The sequence below is a fragment of the Rousettus aegyptiacus genome, unplaced genomic scaffold, assembly GCF_014176215.1.
Source record: "Rousettus aegyptiacus isolate mRouAeg1 unplaced genomic scaffold, mRouAeg1.p scaffold_m13_p_11, whole genome shotgun sequence".
In the NCBI taxonomy this organism is placed as follows: Eukaryota; Metazoa; Chordata; class Mammalia; order Chiroptera; family Pteropodidae; genus Rousettus; species Rousettus aegyptiacus.
In genome coordinates, this window is record NW_023416286.1 from 36,272,189 (window position 1) to 36,291,253 (window position 19,065).

At 36.7% G+C, this 19,065-nt stretch overlaps 1 protein-coding gene across 1 annotated transcript in view; it reads left to right on the forward strand.

Annotated features, from left to right (window-relative positions):
* TNKS (tankyrase) overlaps positions 1 to 12,122 on the forward strand; it is a 179,506-nt gene extending 167,384 nt beyond the window's left edge. The window contains exons 26-27 of the mRNA XM_016136124.2: positions 2,315 to 2,471; positions 6,348 to 12,122. Of these exons, the coding sequence (XP_015991610.2) occupies positions 2,315 to 2,471; positions 6,348 to 6,434 (244 nt within the window). The 3' untranslated portion in view covers positions 6,435 to 12,122. The remainder of the gene's footprint in view (positions 1 to 2,314; positions 2,472 to 6,347) is intronic.
* The last annotated feature ends 6,943 nt before the right edge of the window (positions 12,123 to 19,065 follow it).

Sequence of the window (19,065 nt, forward strand, 5' to 3'; positions counted from 1 at the left end):
CCTTTCATGTAACGGTTGCTATTCCAAATTCGTGAACCGCATTTGCTTTTCAGGCTGTGCAGAAGTCACCTGTCATCCTCATTCTTACTCCTAATAAGTCAGACAGGTTGGCGATTGGGTAGGAATAGCTGGTCAGCCTCTGCTCTAATAGGAGCAATGACAGCAGAGCTGATATTAGTAGCGATAAAAACCTGATATATGTCAACCAGTCATAGGTGACAATGAAACTCCCTCCATCTTGGCTTTTTTCCCTGGGCTTTACTTTTCTTGCCTTAGAAACAGAACAAAAAAGGGGTGAAAATTATTTCTTCAGAACAAGAACTTCTAGCTGCAGTCACTTGAAACTAAGACACAACTTCTATAAACAAGTAGAATCTTTCATGTGCTACTGATGTTGCTAGTGATGTTTTAAGGCAAGATACATAATTGACCTTGAAAAGTCCAACTTTCAGAATAACTTTGGAATCAATAAACACATGAATATTAGCTTTTTAAATAAGATTTTAAATCTCAGAAGTTGAAGAGAATAATAGTATAGTCTCTCTGTGAAGTCAGTGAAAAAAAATATTCTCTTCCCTATTCCCTTCCCCGCCAATAGAAAAAAATAGAAAAGAATTCTACTTTTCAAAGATTGAAGTTTATTACATTTCTCTTTAAAGTAACCAGATGTGTTATTTTTGCAAAGTCAGGTTAATAAGAGATCTTGTAATTCAGTTAAAACCTTAAAAAGATCCATATAACCTTGAAATTCATTATAGTTGTTGACCTTAAAACTTATCTCTCTCAGTTACATTGTGGAACAAATTGTAACCATCAGCAGTTCTAAGATGGATGCCATATAGCCAGAAGGAAATTTCTTTCCATTAAGGCTGCTGTGATTAGTAACACAGAGAAATTCCCAAGAATATGTAACATACAAAAGTTTCTTGGCAAGTGCAGTCCCAGAGAAGCAAGAATAAGGGCACAGACAGAGACTGAGGGGCCTTGAACATCTGGCCACAGTTTCGGAACAAGCGCAGTTGGTTTCTCAGTCATGAGACTTCTTTAGAGAAGCCATACGAATTACTACATTCTCAAGAGAGATGAATTTGCTTGCTGGCTCCTTTCTTGCACTTGTTAGCATTTACCCCACAGAGCATTGGTTCCCTGCCCACCCCCAGACCCCCACCCCCACTTATTTTGGGCTGCAGAATGCAGCACAGTGCACGGTGCAGACTGGTGAGCAGGCAGGAGCCAGTACTCTCCACCGGCCCACTGTAGCCTCCAGGGCCGCTGTGCTGGTCCTGCTGCTTCTCCTGCCTCCAGCAACAACAGGGAAGCCCTGGGGCAGGAAGCAGAAGGAAGGAGGTGAGGCCTGTACTGTCAGTCTTTTTGTGACACATGGACCTGGACTGACCATGACAGTGGTCCCAGTCACCTGAATGGGCAGGGTTCAGTGTTACTATAGTACTGCCACAATATGGGGGTAGAGCTCAAAACGCTCCCTCATGTAGATCAAAACCCTTACCTCAGGGACCAACAGAAGAATGCAGTTGAGCCAGCATCCCAGAGGATAGATCACACTATAAAAGCCAGCTCGGGCAGGACCTATTTACACTGTGTGTGGCATAATTTTTAATCATTTCAAAATAATATCTCCGGCCAGTTGCAATGCAAAGACCAAACTGCATACCGAGACTGTGTGAGTAATAACTATTTACATTTAACAGTGTGACTAATCTTACTGTTTAGTTAGAATGTTTATTGTATATATTAAGGGTTGGCAAACTTTCTTTATAACACACTTTCTTTCCTATCAACCTTTCTTCTTCTCTATAATATTTAACATCTGCCCCTGTTCATATTTTACCCAGAAAGTATAATTTCCACTCATAAATTTAAGCAAGTATTGCTGTATATGATCTACTTACTATTTATCATATCCCAATTTTTACTCCTTCATAATGAGTAAATCCAAATCATAATATCATAGGCACTGCTGCCATTTGCTTATTTTCTTCACTTTATTTCTATCCTGTAGAAGAACTCAGTTTTTAGTGTGTTTTTTTCCATCTGTCAAAACTTGTCCGGGTAGCTATTGTGATGGAATCCTAAACCACACCAAAACTACTTGAAACTTTAACTATTGAGCCTCCTGTATATAGTAAAGCAATATATCAAATCTCATCCCATTCCTACTCATAAATATTAATTAAAATGACATTTAAATGAGCTCACCTTATGTTAAATATTTTTTTAAATCAAAGAAACTAACAATTATATCAGTCCAAGATTTAAAGTGTCCCTCATAGCATTGCTTTTCGCTTTTTTTTAGACAAATGCTTTTCTGTAGAGTAACCCTTGGAAAATCCTTTCTGCAATTCAGCACCATGAAGATGGCTCATGCCCCTCCAGGACATCACTCAGTTATTGGGAGACCAAGTGTGAATGGGCTGGCATATGCTGAATATGTCATCTACAGAGGAGAACAGGTATGTTACTTACTCATCAGACGAGCATAACAAAGTTACTAAACATGTTAATACAGAATATGGAGACCACGTAAAAGTTAAAGAAAACCATTTAGTTAAGTATCTACCACACAGCTGATACCATTGGTTGCTTCCGCTCAAAATGAATATATCAGAATTATTTGACACCCACTTCACACACAGAATCGAATCCATCAGTTGTCTGTCAGCCAAGTAATGCAGTGTGAATAGGGTGGCCGAGAAATAAAAGCGTGGGGTCTCATGCTGTCCTTCAGGCCTGCTATTCTAAATTAATGTTTTATATCCTTCCTGCCCAGCAGAAAGTGGAGAGCTAAGAGTAGTTCCCATTGAATGGATCTTCATGAATGTACTTGCACCGACTGGTCACATGAGTTGAATCTCTTACAGGTGTTCCTCAACTTACAGGGTGGTTATGTCCCATTAAACCCATCATAAGTTGTAAATTTCATAAGTTGAAAGTGCATTTAATACATCTAACCTCCCGAACATCACAGCTTAGCCTAGCTTGCATTAAACATGCTCAGAACACTTAACATTAGCCTACAGTTGGGCAAAATCATCTAGTACAAATCCTGGTTTATAATGAAGTATTGAATATGTCATGTAACTTAGTGAACACTATACTGAAAGTGAGAAACCAAATGATTGCATAGGTACTTACCATTCACATACACAGCTGAAATTACACTGGCACCCAGATGAGTGTTTTGTGGATGTGATGGAATGCAAAAACACAGTATCCCAAAAACCCTGGTGCACAGTTCACTGTGGATATCGGTTTTTTACACTCGTGACCACATGGTAACTGGGAGCCGCACCTTGCTGCCACTGCCCAGCATAAGTCAGTCTAACCATCATAAGTCAGGAACCATCTATACTTCTAATCTTGTTAGTTACATAGAATGATAGCTTTCTGAGCCTTAAAGTTACAGTACATTAAATTCTACCAGTTGCTTGTGACTCCAAAATAAAATTGTGAACAAGCAGGAAAACTTCTGTCATTGTCAACTCTGTCCTTAACTTTCACAGTCCTACTAAATGTCTACCAGTTTGTCTAAAAACAAAAATCAGTTTGTCTGAACTTAATTGAATTGCAAGTGATACCTTAACTTCACTGATGGAGAAGAGGGAAAAAAGAAGAAAGAAGAAATTAAATACAAGTAACCTATGAAAACAATATTTTATTATATGCCATTAATCGTAGTGCAATGGGAAGAATTACAAACAAATCCTGAACTCCACTTAGTAGATCTGTTCATTGTGGTTGTGTGCCGAAGCAGTGAAACTCTTTTAGGTAAATTATATGACTGAGCAAATGAGTAAATGTGTTGATTTTGGGAGCTAGCATTCTCATTGTTGAAAAAGAGACACACCGATATGGAATGGGGGAAGGTAAGAATAACTCTGTAGGGATGGACTGAAATTAGAGGTATTGATATGAATAAGTGGTTTCCAATACATGTATGTATGTGTGTACACATGTAAGTATATATGCATGTTTAGGTTTGTTGTAAGAGTACTCTAAGCATTTGTGTGTATATGAGTATATATATGCATGTATTTCTTAGCACTGCCTAAGAAACTGAGAGCATAGAAACACCAATAGCAATGAGCACACCTAGAGCTCAGATCTTGGTCTCTAATACCATTCCCCACTAAAGAATCCCAGGCTTCGGACAAACAGCTCATTCCAGGGCTGAAGCAGAATAAGAACAAGATGAACTTGGAACAGCTGGCACACCACAAATTAATGAAATGCTCCAAAAATAAATAAATAGATAGAGAGAGAGATAGAGGTTGGGGCCATGCCACAAGGCCACAGAGAAAGCTTGAAGAGGCTCCCACTGGCCACATCTGGGACAATTTGAACAGCAAATAAGTACAGTAATAAGTTTTCCACCCTTGGAAAAAATAGAAATTCATGATTCTATGCTGATAAATAAATGAGTGAAGGAGAAAGGAAGGCTTTGCTTGTAGCAGACAGCCAAGGGCAGATGGCAGATGTGGAGGGAACACCGGATTTGGAAAATCATCGTCTTGCAGCCATTGTGGTAAAGATTAGATCAGTCAAGATTTATCAATGGATGTTAAATGTAGAGGATAATTTTGATAAGGAAAAAGATATTTTTATGGTATTCTTATTCGTAACACTGTAGGAAAAAATATCACACTAATTATATTTTGGAGAAAGGGGTCTCTACCTTGACTAAATGATCAAAATTAACATCACTAATGAAGGATAAACAGACATAGTATGTGCCTCCAGTTGTGATGTTCTGAGATGGGTACATCATCATTCGTGTAGTATTTCAGCCAAGAATGCATAACCTCAGTCTAATCAAAATGAGGAATGTTCTATTAATAAAAAATGTGGGAAGATTGGATTCTTCAATAATGTCAATGCTATAAAAGACAGAGAAAGGCTTTGAAAACTTGCCAGATTAAATGAAACTCAAGAGATAAGACAACTAACTTAAGGTCCTGCTCTTAAATTGAATCTGGTAGTGGAAGGGAAAGGACATTATTCCGCTGACAAAATTGGAATGCGAATGGTAGGCAGATAAAAGTATTCTGTCAATACAAAATTATAAAGTTGGTCCCGTGCTTATGTAAGAGAATATCTTTATTCTTAGGAAATAAGTACTGGCATATTTAGGGATAAGGAATCATGAAATGTATATAACTTATGGATGATTCAGGAAAAAAATATCTGTCTGTCTGTATGTATGTATGTATGCCTACCTAGTATATATAGAGGTAGGGGGAAATGCACATGATAAAGCAAATGAGATAAAGCCTTGACAATAGGTGGATGTGAGTATAGGGTATACAGGTGTTTGAGGTACCATTTTAAATTTTGCAATTTAATATGTAAACTTGCAACTTAATTTTAAATTTTGCAATTTAATGTGTAAACTTACAGTTGTTTCCAAATTAATTTTAAAACTACCAAAGAATAAATTTGTCAGATTTTTATGTTTAAATTAGAAACTCCAGACTTCTAGAGAAAATGCTCTCATTTTGGGTCAGTAATTTTACTTTTAGAAATTTGTATTAATATAATCAGTGATAGTCACAAAACAAACCTGTAAAGATGTTCATCACTGTCTTGATTATGATAATGAAAAACTTAAACTACCTAAATATTCAAGCAAAAAATGATTTAATAAATGTTAATATATTTATATGCCTATGATTTAAAAAATACATTTACATAATATTAAACAGTCAAACAAAATATGAGTAGTTATGTCTGTGTATTGAGATTATAAGTAATTTCAGTTTTCTTTACCATACACTTTTCAGTATTTTGTAAGTTATCTATGGTGAATATAATTTCTTTCATAGTTGGGTGACTTTTAAAAATTGTCTCCAAACCATTGTCTCTGTGTTATTGGTGATTCAACACACCCACCCTTCTTCCTTCTAGCACAATGGGTTACATCATTAATTTGAAATCGGTTCAGCAGAATTATTCTTTTATTTACAAACTTTTATTGAGCACATGCTATATTGAGCACTGTGATAGATAAGGTAAAAAATATTTTTCTCTTGACTTAGTTTTCTTGTTTATAGCATGTGGCTCTCTAATGAGGGATGAATGCAGTATAACTCATTTACAGTATTGAAAATAGAAATAACATTTTAACAATTTACTAGATTATACATGTTTATATACATACAATGTAGGTGGATCTTCTAATTGTTCAGGCACCTCTTGGCTGGCCTCCATAGGCCCCTGAGTGTATGTAGAATATTACTTAGGATCATTAGCCTCTGAGGCTTCCACGTTAAGCAAAGCTTTAATATGGTAGCTGCCAAAAGGATGACCCGCGTTCTTCCTTTCCTTTCCAGGCATACCCAGAGTATCTCATCACATACCAGATCATGAAGCCTGACGCTCCTTCACAGACTGCGACAGCTGCAGAGCAGAAGACCTAGTGAATGCCTACCAGTAAAGGCCAGATCGGATTTAAATCTGGGACTGGATTACAATGGATTGTTTCCAACAAAATCAATATTCTATAAATCCCTGACAGCCTAGAATAAGCTGTTTGTCTCTTTTATGAAGCATTGCTATAGTGATGAATATAGTATGAGTAACTGATACATACTCAACTGCTACTGTTCCCTTTGAGGAAATGTTTACAGGGGCGGCCTTTTAATATATCTCAGGCTCACTTTCATTGCAATTATCCATTTCTAAAATAAGATTACTTTGATCTAGACTTGGAAATGGGAAAAAAAAGAAAACGTAACCAATACTTTCCCAAATGTTCACAATTCACACACTACATTTGCTTTGTTATATATGACATGTGTATATAACAAATACACAAATTACGGGCTCACTTTTAATTTTTTTTAAACATGCATCATTGACTTGTTTTTTTCTTTTTCTTTTTTTTTTTTTTTTTTTTTTTTTTTTTTTTTTTTTTTTTTGGCTCTTTCTTTTTTCACTTTGATAATGAGCCAGAGCCTTTCTTGAGGATATTTTGCACAGTCACACTGACTAAAATCATTAGCAATGCAACCCAAGCTTCTGGCTGAGCAAAGACTCAGTTTCTACTTTTTTTTTTACTTTAATTTATTTTATATCTGTACTTATAAACACAAATTGAGATGGAAAGGAAAAATATCAAGTTTTTGTTTCCTTGTATTAATTGGCCAGTCTTACAAAAGAAAGGCATAAAGATCAACCTGACCTAGGAGCTCCCAAGTTCAGAGAAGTCAAAGCCAGTGAGGGCCATTTGCTCCCTCTGGTACAGGCCTTCTTCAGAGGCATTCAGAACAGTGCTGAAGAGCCAAGAGGAGCACAGCTAGGGAAGATTTAAGTGATGCTATCATAGCAATCAGAGGTGAGACAACTAGGGAGGGCCGTAAAGGAGAAGCAGCATTAGGACGGGTGAGGAGCTTGTGGTTCTGTACTATTGCAGCAGAGAAGGACTGCAGGGATTCCTCAAAGAAAAAAATCGCTTCTCTCACTTAATCTGTACCACTGGAATTGTCACCTCCAAAATAAGCTGCCTTATTTCCAAATTTGGTCAATGATCGAACTTCATTGGAGTCACAGAAATATTACTTGATTGTTTCTCTGGGTTAGAAAGCTAGGGTTTATATGCTGTTTAGTAGATGTGCACACATGCAAGAACTTTTCGTTTACTTCAGGTTTGAGATTTATTTTGATTGAGGTGCTTTAAATAGTTTATGTAGATCCCTGCACTAAATTTTTCAACCATTTTTTTCAAACTTCTTCATAGACAAGGAGAACAAAAACTTGAAACCAAAGCTTTTTAAAAAAAAATAAAAGTGGAGAAATACCATACTGTTACTTCATGAAATTACTACTTTGTTTTGCTTATTTTAATCAACATTCGCCAAGTGCACGTTGACACTTGTAAAAAAATTATCCATTACAGTTCTTACACCTGCCCTTTTCACCTTAACTGAATATTGAATTGAGTGCATTAATTTATTTACTTTGACATGCTATGCATCTACTCAGCTTAGAAGCAAAACTAAAATAAACGTGGTTTAAAAAATAAGGAAAAACAGTGTGACACAAACTTACCATTTCAACTTAAAGTCCTGAAAACTAATTTGTTTAATTCAGGCTGATAAAGCTGTGACCTCATTTAATCACCTAAAAAAATAAAATAAAATGGTTACATGCAAAAATTCTAGAATAGGCTCTTAAAATTTATATTTTGCTTTTTTTCTGGCTTGAATCCAATGCTAGAACTAGGCATCAGGAACTAGTTTGAGTTTTATAGCTGAATCTTGCATGGGTCCTCAAAATTAATAAAACATTAGCCTCAGTTGTTGCTTCTATTGAAGTTTTAGTGGCCCAAGCTGGGTGTTTGTGTCTTGGCTACTTGTTTAATAGCACTAGAATTCCATATGAAGCTTCGAAGCTTGATATTCATCCAGAGGGTTTTTTTCCTCCTTCCCTTCTTTTTTGCTGTGTGTAACAATGGGTTAAAAGAATTGGCATCTGTGTAGTTATCAGTAGCTGTGAAAGTGTATATATACTTGCCTCCCCACTTAGATATAGTTTTCAATGGTAAACACAGCTGTGATTTTTAGTTAAGTAAAAGGGTTAATATGGCATAGATACCAAAAGCTTTATAGCTTCATGAAAAAAATAAGCCACTACCCAACCATGGTTATATGTCATTTCCATCATACTAACTAGATTAATGGTTGTGCCAGTTTTAAACTTCAGCCTTACACTTGAGAAGTTAAACTGTGGTTCAATATTTAAACTGCCAATGTTATGTATCGTTGTTCTGTGTGCCGAGTAAAGGTACTGTGTAAGGAAGACTTTTGCAGTGCTTCTTGTCTTGTAATGATTCAAGTATATAGTAGTTCTTGAAAGAATGTGTACGTATCATTCATCTGCTAAAGAGAATGCGTTGATATCTCACAGGAGCCAAATACATTTTTTGAAAACTTGAAAACCAAAGGTCATCAGGAATTCACTCAAGCTGGAAAAAGTTGATTACATTTGGAATTTCCATCTATAGCATTGTGAAAAACCCTTTGGAATATAAAAGCATGGCATTAAAATAGGCTAAAATCCATTTAATTTCTCGTACATGCACTATATAAAAACACTAGCAAGTTGAGGACTTCCAATATGACCTCCCCTGAACAGGCCCCTCTAGGATGGAAAAGAGAATCTGGACACCTCTCCCGGCTTTATGCAGTTCTAAAATCAAAGGGCTTCTGGATGCGACGGTTCCAGTTTACCAGGCATTGGCCAGCCTGGATACTTGAGTCAGGCATAAACTAAGAGCTCTGGATTGGACACTTCCTCCTTATACCTGACCTCCTTCCCTTTTCCCCAGATTGCTAGTCTGAAATTATAATTAACACCAATAATTACCTTTAACCCTACTCAGTTTCCTCCTTTCTTCCTTTGAGTCTTGCAAAAGGAGACTGTACCTCTCTGTTTCCTTATCACCAGAACCAGGTATTAGTCCTCATGTGCTCTGCTCAAAAGATTCTGCCACTTTGTTAACAAATGACAGCATGGAACCCAGAGTTTTAATTCTATGCAAAATAATAGCAGTACAGCCAAGATTCTTATTTACCTTTTTCTTCTCGGAATTTGCAATTTCTAGCTTTTCAGTAACATAAGTAGAATATACAATATTAGGATGTTTTCATGAAATAGCATCCTTGCGCTCATTTGAGCTTGATGTTGTTAGTGGCTAGACTAATTTCCCTTTGCTCTCAAAATAGCAAAGTGCATTGATATATACCGAGAAATGCCTAAATATGGCAAATAAGATTAATATAGATTAATATTCTAATATAGCCTTTATACAAAAAAAAATTGGCGTATGCTGGAAGAACAGCATTAGAATGCAAGAAGTTGTCTGTTTTTTCTCTATTTCAGTACATCTCCCAATTGCACAATGATTATTGGACATTGCTCACCCTCTTTTTAAATGTGCACTCTCTGCATTTCTGTAAACTGTCTTTCAAACAAGAATGGTGTGTATTTTTAAGCACCTTTCCTCAAGCATGTCCAGATTCCATTTGTATGATAATCTGTGATAAACAGCCTTCTTACTTACCAAAAATGTTCATGATGTGACAGTTTTCTTTAGGTAAATTGCACAGTGCTAAAGATTTTAGTCATTCAGGGAACACTAAAAACTGACATTAAGATAAGGTTTCATGTGTCAAATATATTTAAGAACTAAAGTTAAACTTGTTTGATATCAAATCAGTGACAGAAAGGAAAAGAAAGTAATCGTGAAGATGATAGCTGAGCTTTGGACACATGTAGCATATGAAAAGGAAATGCATTTAAAAATAAATAAATAAAAAACCACCCTTAAAGGTGAGGTTTCTTCAGACATTTTGTGCATTCTGAAATTAAAAGACAATTAAATATTTCTTAAGAAAGCCTTAACTATATTAGAAACTTTTTAACCTTTTATATCCTAATAAATAAAAAGTTGTAATTCCATTTCTTAGTGTTTGAAAGGTGTCAGTAAGTCAGGTATGTCTCCCTGTAGTTCATACATGTTACGCTTATTTGACGAGGGTTATTTCTTAGATCATGCTCCCTTACGTGCAAAGTGGCTTATATAATCAACCCATTTGAATTTCTCTGTATCTGAAATTCCCCAGCTACCAGATCATCTGGTTTGGAGAAATGCTAGAAAGATTCCAAACCTATTAAGTTTCATGTATGTGGGGACGCCGCGGCAACTCAAAAGGTGATGCTGTGTAGAATTTGAGTGCTGCACAGCTGTTTTTTAGTCATTGTAAAATATAAACCATGGTGATAAGTGAAAAGCAGTAGGAAGCTAAAGATTTTATATACTCTTAAGACCAAATATGCTCATGGTGTGACCGTTTTACACATCTGCCAGAGGGTTCTACCTCCTTTGAAATAACATTCACACTGTAAGATGATTGCATTTTGACTCTTCATTCTTTCACATTTTCTTTTCTGCTTTACATTTTCTCTTCTCCACACCCACCCTGCCACCCATCTTTTCAAACAGATTTCTCATGCTCCAGAATTCAGATCGTTTTGTTATTTTTCTATCTGTCTACCCATTTCTGCAGGTAGCCACAAAAGCCCTTTGTTGATGCAGTGTCTGCAGAGAAATGCAGTTAAACTCTGGTAGTGGGGTGTTCCTCACACACTCCTGTGTCCCTCCCAAGGTTCAGGATGAAAAGCTAGAAAACACAAGTGAAAATTATAAAAGAACTAAAATCTTTGAGGCTAATAGTCTAGACCTAGAAGATGACCTTAACTCTATAACCCTATATTCATTACACAAAATGTGTAAACTCTTCATATGCATATTATACCTGCTTCTGCTTCCATTATTTCAAGCTCATCCTGTCTTTGTGGTAGTAATATTTGTCTTTGATGCCTATAAACTAAAAAGGTACTTTTTTCAACAAGGTTTCTTGAAAACATTTACAAGACCAGCTTGAAGGAAATCTAGAATGTTTCCTGGCAACAGCATTTGTAGTCCTTGTATTTTCTCATTGTGATGTCGGTCTGTGTTAAGTAACCAGTGTAGTGACTTTGGTTCATTATTGTTGTTGTTTTTTATTTTTAGTCTCTGTGTGACCCACCAGTTGCAGGGGGTACCACTCCCCTCCCCTTTCTTTTTTGCATTTGTCTATTTGTAGGATTGCCAGATGAAATACAAGACACCCGATTAAATTTTAATTTCAGGTAATTATTTTTTTTTAATTTAAGTATGTTTCATGCATTTTTGCCACATATTTACTATTAAAAAAAAGTCTTCGTTATCTGAAATTCAAATTTAACTGAGCATCCCAATTCTTTGCTTTGTTTCATTTTACTAAATCTGGCAACCCTATCAGTTTAGTTATAGAAAATTGCTTACAGCATGTAAATTCTTCTAGTCTTCACTATCTTTCATGTGGAATTAAAGACCTTTTTCTCTGTCACCCTCTACTTTCCAAAAGGGGGCATCAAGGAACTTAACCTGCCTGCATGGTGGGTTTCTATTTAAGACATCTTTATGATTATATTTAACCTGTAATTGTGCTTTGGCTAAATGTCTAACTTACAGTACTTGTAATTGTTTAATAATCAATAAAAAGAAAACCATTTTTAAAGTATACTGTATGTGGATAGCAGTTAGCTCCGAAGTGTTTTCATTTCCCTGTTTGTTCATTTCAGCCTGACCGACCTTAATACAACTCACCTAAGACTGTCAGGATACAAATAACAACTGCCCTCTTGTTTCCCATTTGATCTGTGCTGGACGTGCCTTATCCTCACCTCTAAGCCCATGTGGGAGTTACTGAAGTACAGCAGTAGCAGCAGAAGCACACTTTCCTTTTAGAAATGTCTCTGAATGGAAAGGGCTCATGCTTTGAAGGCAGACCTCATACGTTACCAGGGCAGCTCGGAGGCCCTGCCCAACCTCTGTGGTTCAGAGACTCACTCTCTCTGCCTCAGGAGAGCAGGTATACCTGCCTCACGCGACGGTGCATGTTAAATGCCTAGCACAGTCCTGGCACGTAGGACTAAGAAAATTGTTTCTCTTTTCTTCTCTCCATGCCTAGTGATTTATTAGATAAAAAATTAGCAGCCATAATTTTGTCTGTAATTTCTTTGTCAGAGGGATTGTCGGAGTTGCAAGGAGACATAAATTACTTAGAAGAACTCTCAACCTTGCAAATAACAAGAGCTATTATTGAGTCCATGTGATGAACCAGGTACTTTGTATACATTTTCTAACAACCCTGCAAAATAGGTTTTTTAATCTCCATTTTACAGATGAAGAAACAGACTCAAAAGTGGTGAAATAATTTATATTCCAGAATTCTTTCCATCACAGACCATGGTACCAATCGATATGCACCACATGGTGACTATGTATTGAGTGTGAGCGTTTAAGCAGGAATGAAAACAGCAAGATGAGTGACCTTGGTTTTCTATATCAGTGTCTCATGAGAAGATCAGATTCTAAATGCCACTGGACTCAGGTGCTCTCGTTTGGTTATTGTTGTTTTAGAAAATAGAAATGATCTGAACTGTGCACAAAAAGCAAGTGGGATATAAAATAAACAACTTAGAATTTCAGCACTGTGGTTTGGTTCCTGATACAGAAGTATTCCCAGGGCCTGCTTTTATGGCTTGAAGCCACCGTCAGTCAGAGGCTGGGGGACGTGTTGAAAGGGGTTGGATTTATTTTCTGCAGAAAATTACTTGCTAGAAAAGTAAATCCTCTTTAATAGGAAGGGACGGTGCTTCTGAGACAGCCAATTTTAAAGAACTGGTTTTGAATGACATTGGCTACATCAAGTGCCTTGGTCGCAGTGACCCAGTGTCTCAGCACTTGTAAACCTTTATCATTCACCACGGTTCACTTTTCCTCATGATTTTACAGTCATAAGACAGTACCGTGGGCCTCCAAGCTGGAGGAGCACCTGGCACTGTACTGAAAATAATGGAAGGTTATCTGTTCCCATTAAGTTGGGGCCTAGCTGCCAGGCTTTCTGCTTGGCGTGTACTCTGAAGACCTGTACTTAGAAACAGCAGAAATGGGGGGGGGAGTCTTCATTTGACCAGTTCCCATTCAGTGCTAATAAAACAATTTGCGTAAGTAAGACAGTACATAGGTAACGTGCTCGTTTTGCATGATTCTTGGCATACTTTTCTGGGCCAAGGGATGATTTATAAAGAATCTATTCCTCTTTCATAATTCTGCTTGCAAATCAGGAGTATGTAATAAAAAGTAAAAGACAACCATGGATGTGATTCGCTGGAGGTCTGTAGGGACTGAAGCTGTCAAAAAACCTTGACTGCCATGTACCACTAAATAGTTTCACAATTCCACAGAATTTCTGTGAGGGCTGTATGTCTCTACTTTTCTATCTACCAAGTAGGAAAACTGCTAGTTATTTAATAGGAATATTTGGAAAATGGTTAGGATAATATAAATCAGATGGTTTGAGGGGGTCCTAGGGAAAAAATGGAAGTATAACAGAAGTTTAGGTGACTAGATAGTCTGTTAGTGCAACAAGTTTGCCAAAAGCCTACAGGATTAAGACCACCAGCTCTGCCATCAGCTAGCCTGTCTCTGCCACTTACTAGCTATGTGACCACCGGAAGTTCCTTATCCTCCTTGTGCTTGTTACCTGATCTTTAAAAATGGGGATACTCCTACTACTACATAGTTGTTATGATAACGAAATAGAGCTTTCTGCCAGACGGGAAACCAGGGTGCTGCAGTGGACGGACCTGGACCTTCAAGACACAGAATGAGCAACTGCCAGTTTAGGCTCTGGTTTACTAGCTCTCCAAGGGCAGGGCTTGTTAAGAACAGAGTGCTCTGGGGTGTTTCAACATGGTTGCTTTCTCCACCCCCTGCCAGAAGCACAAGCAGATTTTTCTCCAGTATTTACTGTGGAAACCTGTTTAAGATCCTGGAAATAAATCTTGTAGAATTGTAGTGGCCCCCTTAAACTGGGTCCCCCTGGAGATTTTAACTGAATTCTCCATACTGAGCCTCCAGCAATTCATCAGTTACAATTCTGGTTTTCCTACCCGGCTCTGGTTCCCACAGCAGTTTCCGCTCGCGAGTCTCTCCGATAAATTGTTATTCTCTGTATTCACCTGTTAGTCAGTCTCTCCCATTTTGGGGACAGCAGTTTTCCCTGTGACCTCGCCTCTATTTTGTATCCTAGAAAGTTGATTTTTCACTCTGTTCAGCCTTTTACATGTTCTTAGGACAAAATGGCAACTTTTGAGCTCCTTACCTGCAGAACTGGAGACTCCATACCACAATGACTTTTTAAAAGACAGCACCAAGGGCATTGCCCACGACAGAAACTGATCAGCTAAAACTTCCTTAAAGTTAAAAACTTCTCTTCTCCGAAAGACACCGGAGAGAATGAGAAGACAAGATACAGGCTGGTAGAAAATACTGCAAAAGATATGTCTGACGACAAACTGCTATCCAAAATATACAAAGAACTCTTTAAAACTCAATATTTAAAAAATTAACAACCCAAGTAAAAAATAAGCCTGAACCTGAACAGGCATTTCACCAAAGAAGATAAACAGCGAATAAGCATATGAAAAGATGCTCAACATCATATGTCATCAGGTAATTGCAAATTAAAACAATAAGCTTGTGGGTAGGATTAGAGATTGAGGAGTTGAGATCTTATTTTATTTTTTAAAACATGTTTTCTCAAAAAATATGGAGCAGATATGTTACGGTCGCAACAGGTGATTTCCGTTTAAATAAAATTCATTTAATTATGCCTTTAGCACTCCTGAATTATAAAATTCTGGGCAAGAAGCACAACTTCCCGTCCCCTAATTGTTTTCTTTTTAAATGGAAATTCACTTCCCATATTGTAAAAAATGATACTATTCAATATACACCTATTAGAATGGCCAAAATCTGGAACACTGACACCACCAAATGCTGGTGAGGATGTGGAGCAACAGAAACTGTCGCTAATGGCTGACAGAAGTGCAAAATGGTCCAGCCACTTTGGAAGACAGCCTGGAAGTTTCCTACAAAACTAAATATATTCTTACCACACTATCCAGCAAGCACGCTGCTTGGTATTTACCCAAAGGAGCTGAAACTTATGTCCACACGAAAACCTGCGCGCAGAGGGTTATAGCAGCTTTATTCGTAATTGCCAAAACTTGGAAGTAACCAACATGCCCTTCAGTACGTGAATGGATAAATGAACTGTCCTACATCCAGGCAATGCCCTATTGTTCAGTGCTAAAGAGAAATGAGCTATCAAGTCATTAAAGGACATGGAGAAAACTTGAATGCATATTACTAAGTGAAAGAAGCCAATCTGTATGATTCCAACTATATGACATTCTGGAAAAAGCAAAACTATGGAGACAGTTAAAAGATTAGTAGTTGCCAGGGGTTAGATGGGAAGAGAAGGATGAAGAGGGGGAGCACAGAAGATTTTTAGAGCAGTGAAAATATTCTATGATATGGTGATGGTGAATACATGTCACTATACACTTATCAAAACCCACAGAATGTACAACACTAAGAATGAATCCTAATATAAACTGTGGACTTTGGGTGATTATGATGTGTTAATGTAGGTCCATCAGCTGTAACAAATGTACCACTCTGGTGCAGGGTATTGATAACAGGGAGGCTATGTGTGTGTGGGGACAGGGAGTATATGAAAAATCTCTATACTATCTGCTCAATTTTGCTGTGAAACTAAAAGTACTCTAAAAAATAATGTCTCTGCTTTAAAAAAAAAAAAGATAAGGGTAGAAAGGTACAAACAATATCTATATACATAGATATTTTCTCTTTTAGTTGAGAGAAGAGACACAGAGCTACACACAAAGAAATAAATATGAAATAAATAAAAATAGTTTGACCTTAACTCCTATGCCTTCAAAGAGGTGAAAAGTGTGAATGTATATTAAGGTATCCTGGTATTTTTAATTCCTTTGAAACTGGGGAAAACTGGGAGGGAGAGCGAACATTCTTTATGTTGCCTCCCCTTTGCACTTGGAGCCACCCAGGATTATGAAGGGAGCAGTTAGCTGGAGGAGCCCTTCTCCCACACACTCAGTGTATTACATTGAAGTAGAACTGATGTTTTCTTGCACAGCAGTGGGGGCTGGGCAGCAAGGTGAGCAGCTTTGTTCTCTGTCTAAATATTCTTTAAAATAAGGCAAGATAGTATATATCCAAATGAACTGAAAGCCAGGGACTCTAACAAATACTTGTTTAAAAAATATAAGCGAAGTCAAAAAACAAATGACAAACTGGGGAAAATATTTGCAAGTCTTACTATAAACAGGAGCTAATCGCTTTAGTACAGGAAGAGTTCCTGAAAATCTGTAAGATAAAAAAGAAAATCAGAAGTTATGAACACACAGTTTACAGAAAAAAATGCAAATGATTTTTCAATATATAAAACTGCTCAATCTCATAAGAGAAATGCAAGTTAAAAAAAGTTAATGCAAGTTATTTATCAGAATGACAAAACTCTGGAAGTTTTATAACAATGTTAGTGAGTGGGTAAAAAAGCAGTGGGTAGAAGGAGAAATTATATAAACATATACACTTTCACGTACTTGTGTGCATGGACTATCTTTTGGGTGAATATGTAAAAATCTGACACATTTGTAAACGTGGGCAAACTGGGTGGCGAGGCGACATAGTTAAGAAGAGGACATTTTATTATATACACTTATGTAATTTTAAAAATTTGATCTATATGAATAAGTTATCTATGTAAAGAACTAAAAATTAGGAGTAAATTAGATCATCCATCATTTGACTTGGAGGGATTTCCATAATATATGGAGGAAAGCTATATATAGCAAATTGCATATTATATAGTCTTGTTTATATAGAGCAAACAATACCAAGTAAAATCCCCATATGTAGTTACATGTATAGATACATATGTACTTTATAGCACGGTATCATATAATGTGTTATATTGTATATGACTGAGCATGGAGAGCTATAGAAGGGCATGTGGGTTGTTAATGATGGTTATTTGCAGGATCTTATGGAGGGAGGGAAGGAGGTGAGTCAAAAGAAAGTATGCTTTAACAGTGTATCTGAGATTTTTGAAAGAAATACTGTATGTATCTGTTTAATATGTGTGTATATGCATACTTACATTTATACCTATCTAAAATATCGAACAAAGAAACATCACATCACCTATAAGCCACAAGAAAATATAACTGTCATGATTCTTTGTGAAATAGAACATCAAAGCCTATGTATGTGTGTGTTGATGTCTATGTATATATAGACACATACAGACATATACATATATAAAAAGATGGTCATGGAATATTGAGGGTGGTTGTTTCAGAGATACAGAATTTCGGTAGATTTTTTTGGTTTCCAATGCTCTGATGCATTTGAATTTTTCAGTAAATTTTTAATGGCTATTTTACTATGGGAAAAAAATTAAAAAATAATTTTTTTTTAATCATGTGGCTCAGAAATTTGAGACCTCTTCTCTAAATTTAGAGTCTGATTTCCAGGTGAATGCTTTCATCAGTTTGGGAACTTAAAACAGGAACAGTCACCTTAGAAATGAAAAAGAGAAATTGTGATGATAATGACAAAACTGCTAGTGCCTCTCTGATTTTGCCCATTTACTCAAACTGTTGGAAAAGAATCGTATCAGCTGGAAGGCAGAAATGAAGAGGACTGAGGGAAATGTGTCTCTTCGCTGCCTCTTGCTGTATCTACTCAAAACAATAGGTTATATATTAGATGTAGTTACATTGTTTTGAACAAATATCCAAAATCAACTTTTGGTCTAATTACAGAATTCAACCTATTCTATAGTCATTTCTATTAAATGATCAAGTGTTTTCTATGATTGAAAGATAAATCCCCAACTGCCACTTAAAACGAAAAGCATCAGGCAAGTAGTAACTAAAGAAATGTAGAAATGGTATTAACAATTCCAAAGCAGAATGGAACAAAGAGAAACATTACCTAGGATCCACAAGAAGCCATAACAATCCCAACTCCTTGCGCATACAATGCAGCATCAAAACACACAAAGCGAAAACTTAAAACTTCTCACTACTTTGTCATATCCTCCTTATATTTTTACTATATTCCTCTAAGAAGCTGATGAATAATAAATAAAAATACTAGAATATTGAATGTCATATTTAAATAACTATATTAACAAATACATAAAACTTTCCCTTTGACCACAGTGCAATGAAACCATTAACTATCATAGAATAATTAAAACAAACAACGAAAAACTTAGCTACTTAGACAGTAAGAAACACTCTCCTATACCATTCTAAAGAATAGTGAAATTACACCCATTCAGAAATAAGAAATTTGTCCATATTATAAAATATTATGCAGCCGTTAAAAAGGGCGAGGCAGAATCGTCAGGATAAGGGGCACCTCCAGCAGATGCTGTGAAATGAAAAGCAGGCCAGGCCACAGGTTCCCGTGTGTGCGCCCCCATCGCCTAGCACAGGAGCTGAGCGCACACACCTGTCCCCCATTCCACTGCTTTGTGCCGTGTGCCTTTGCAGGTT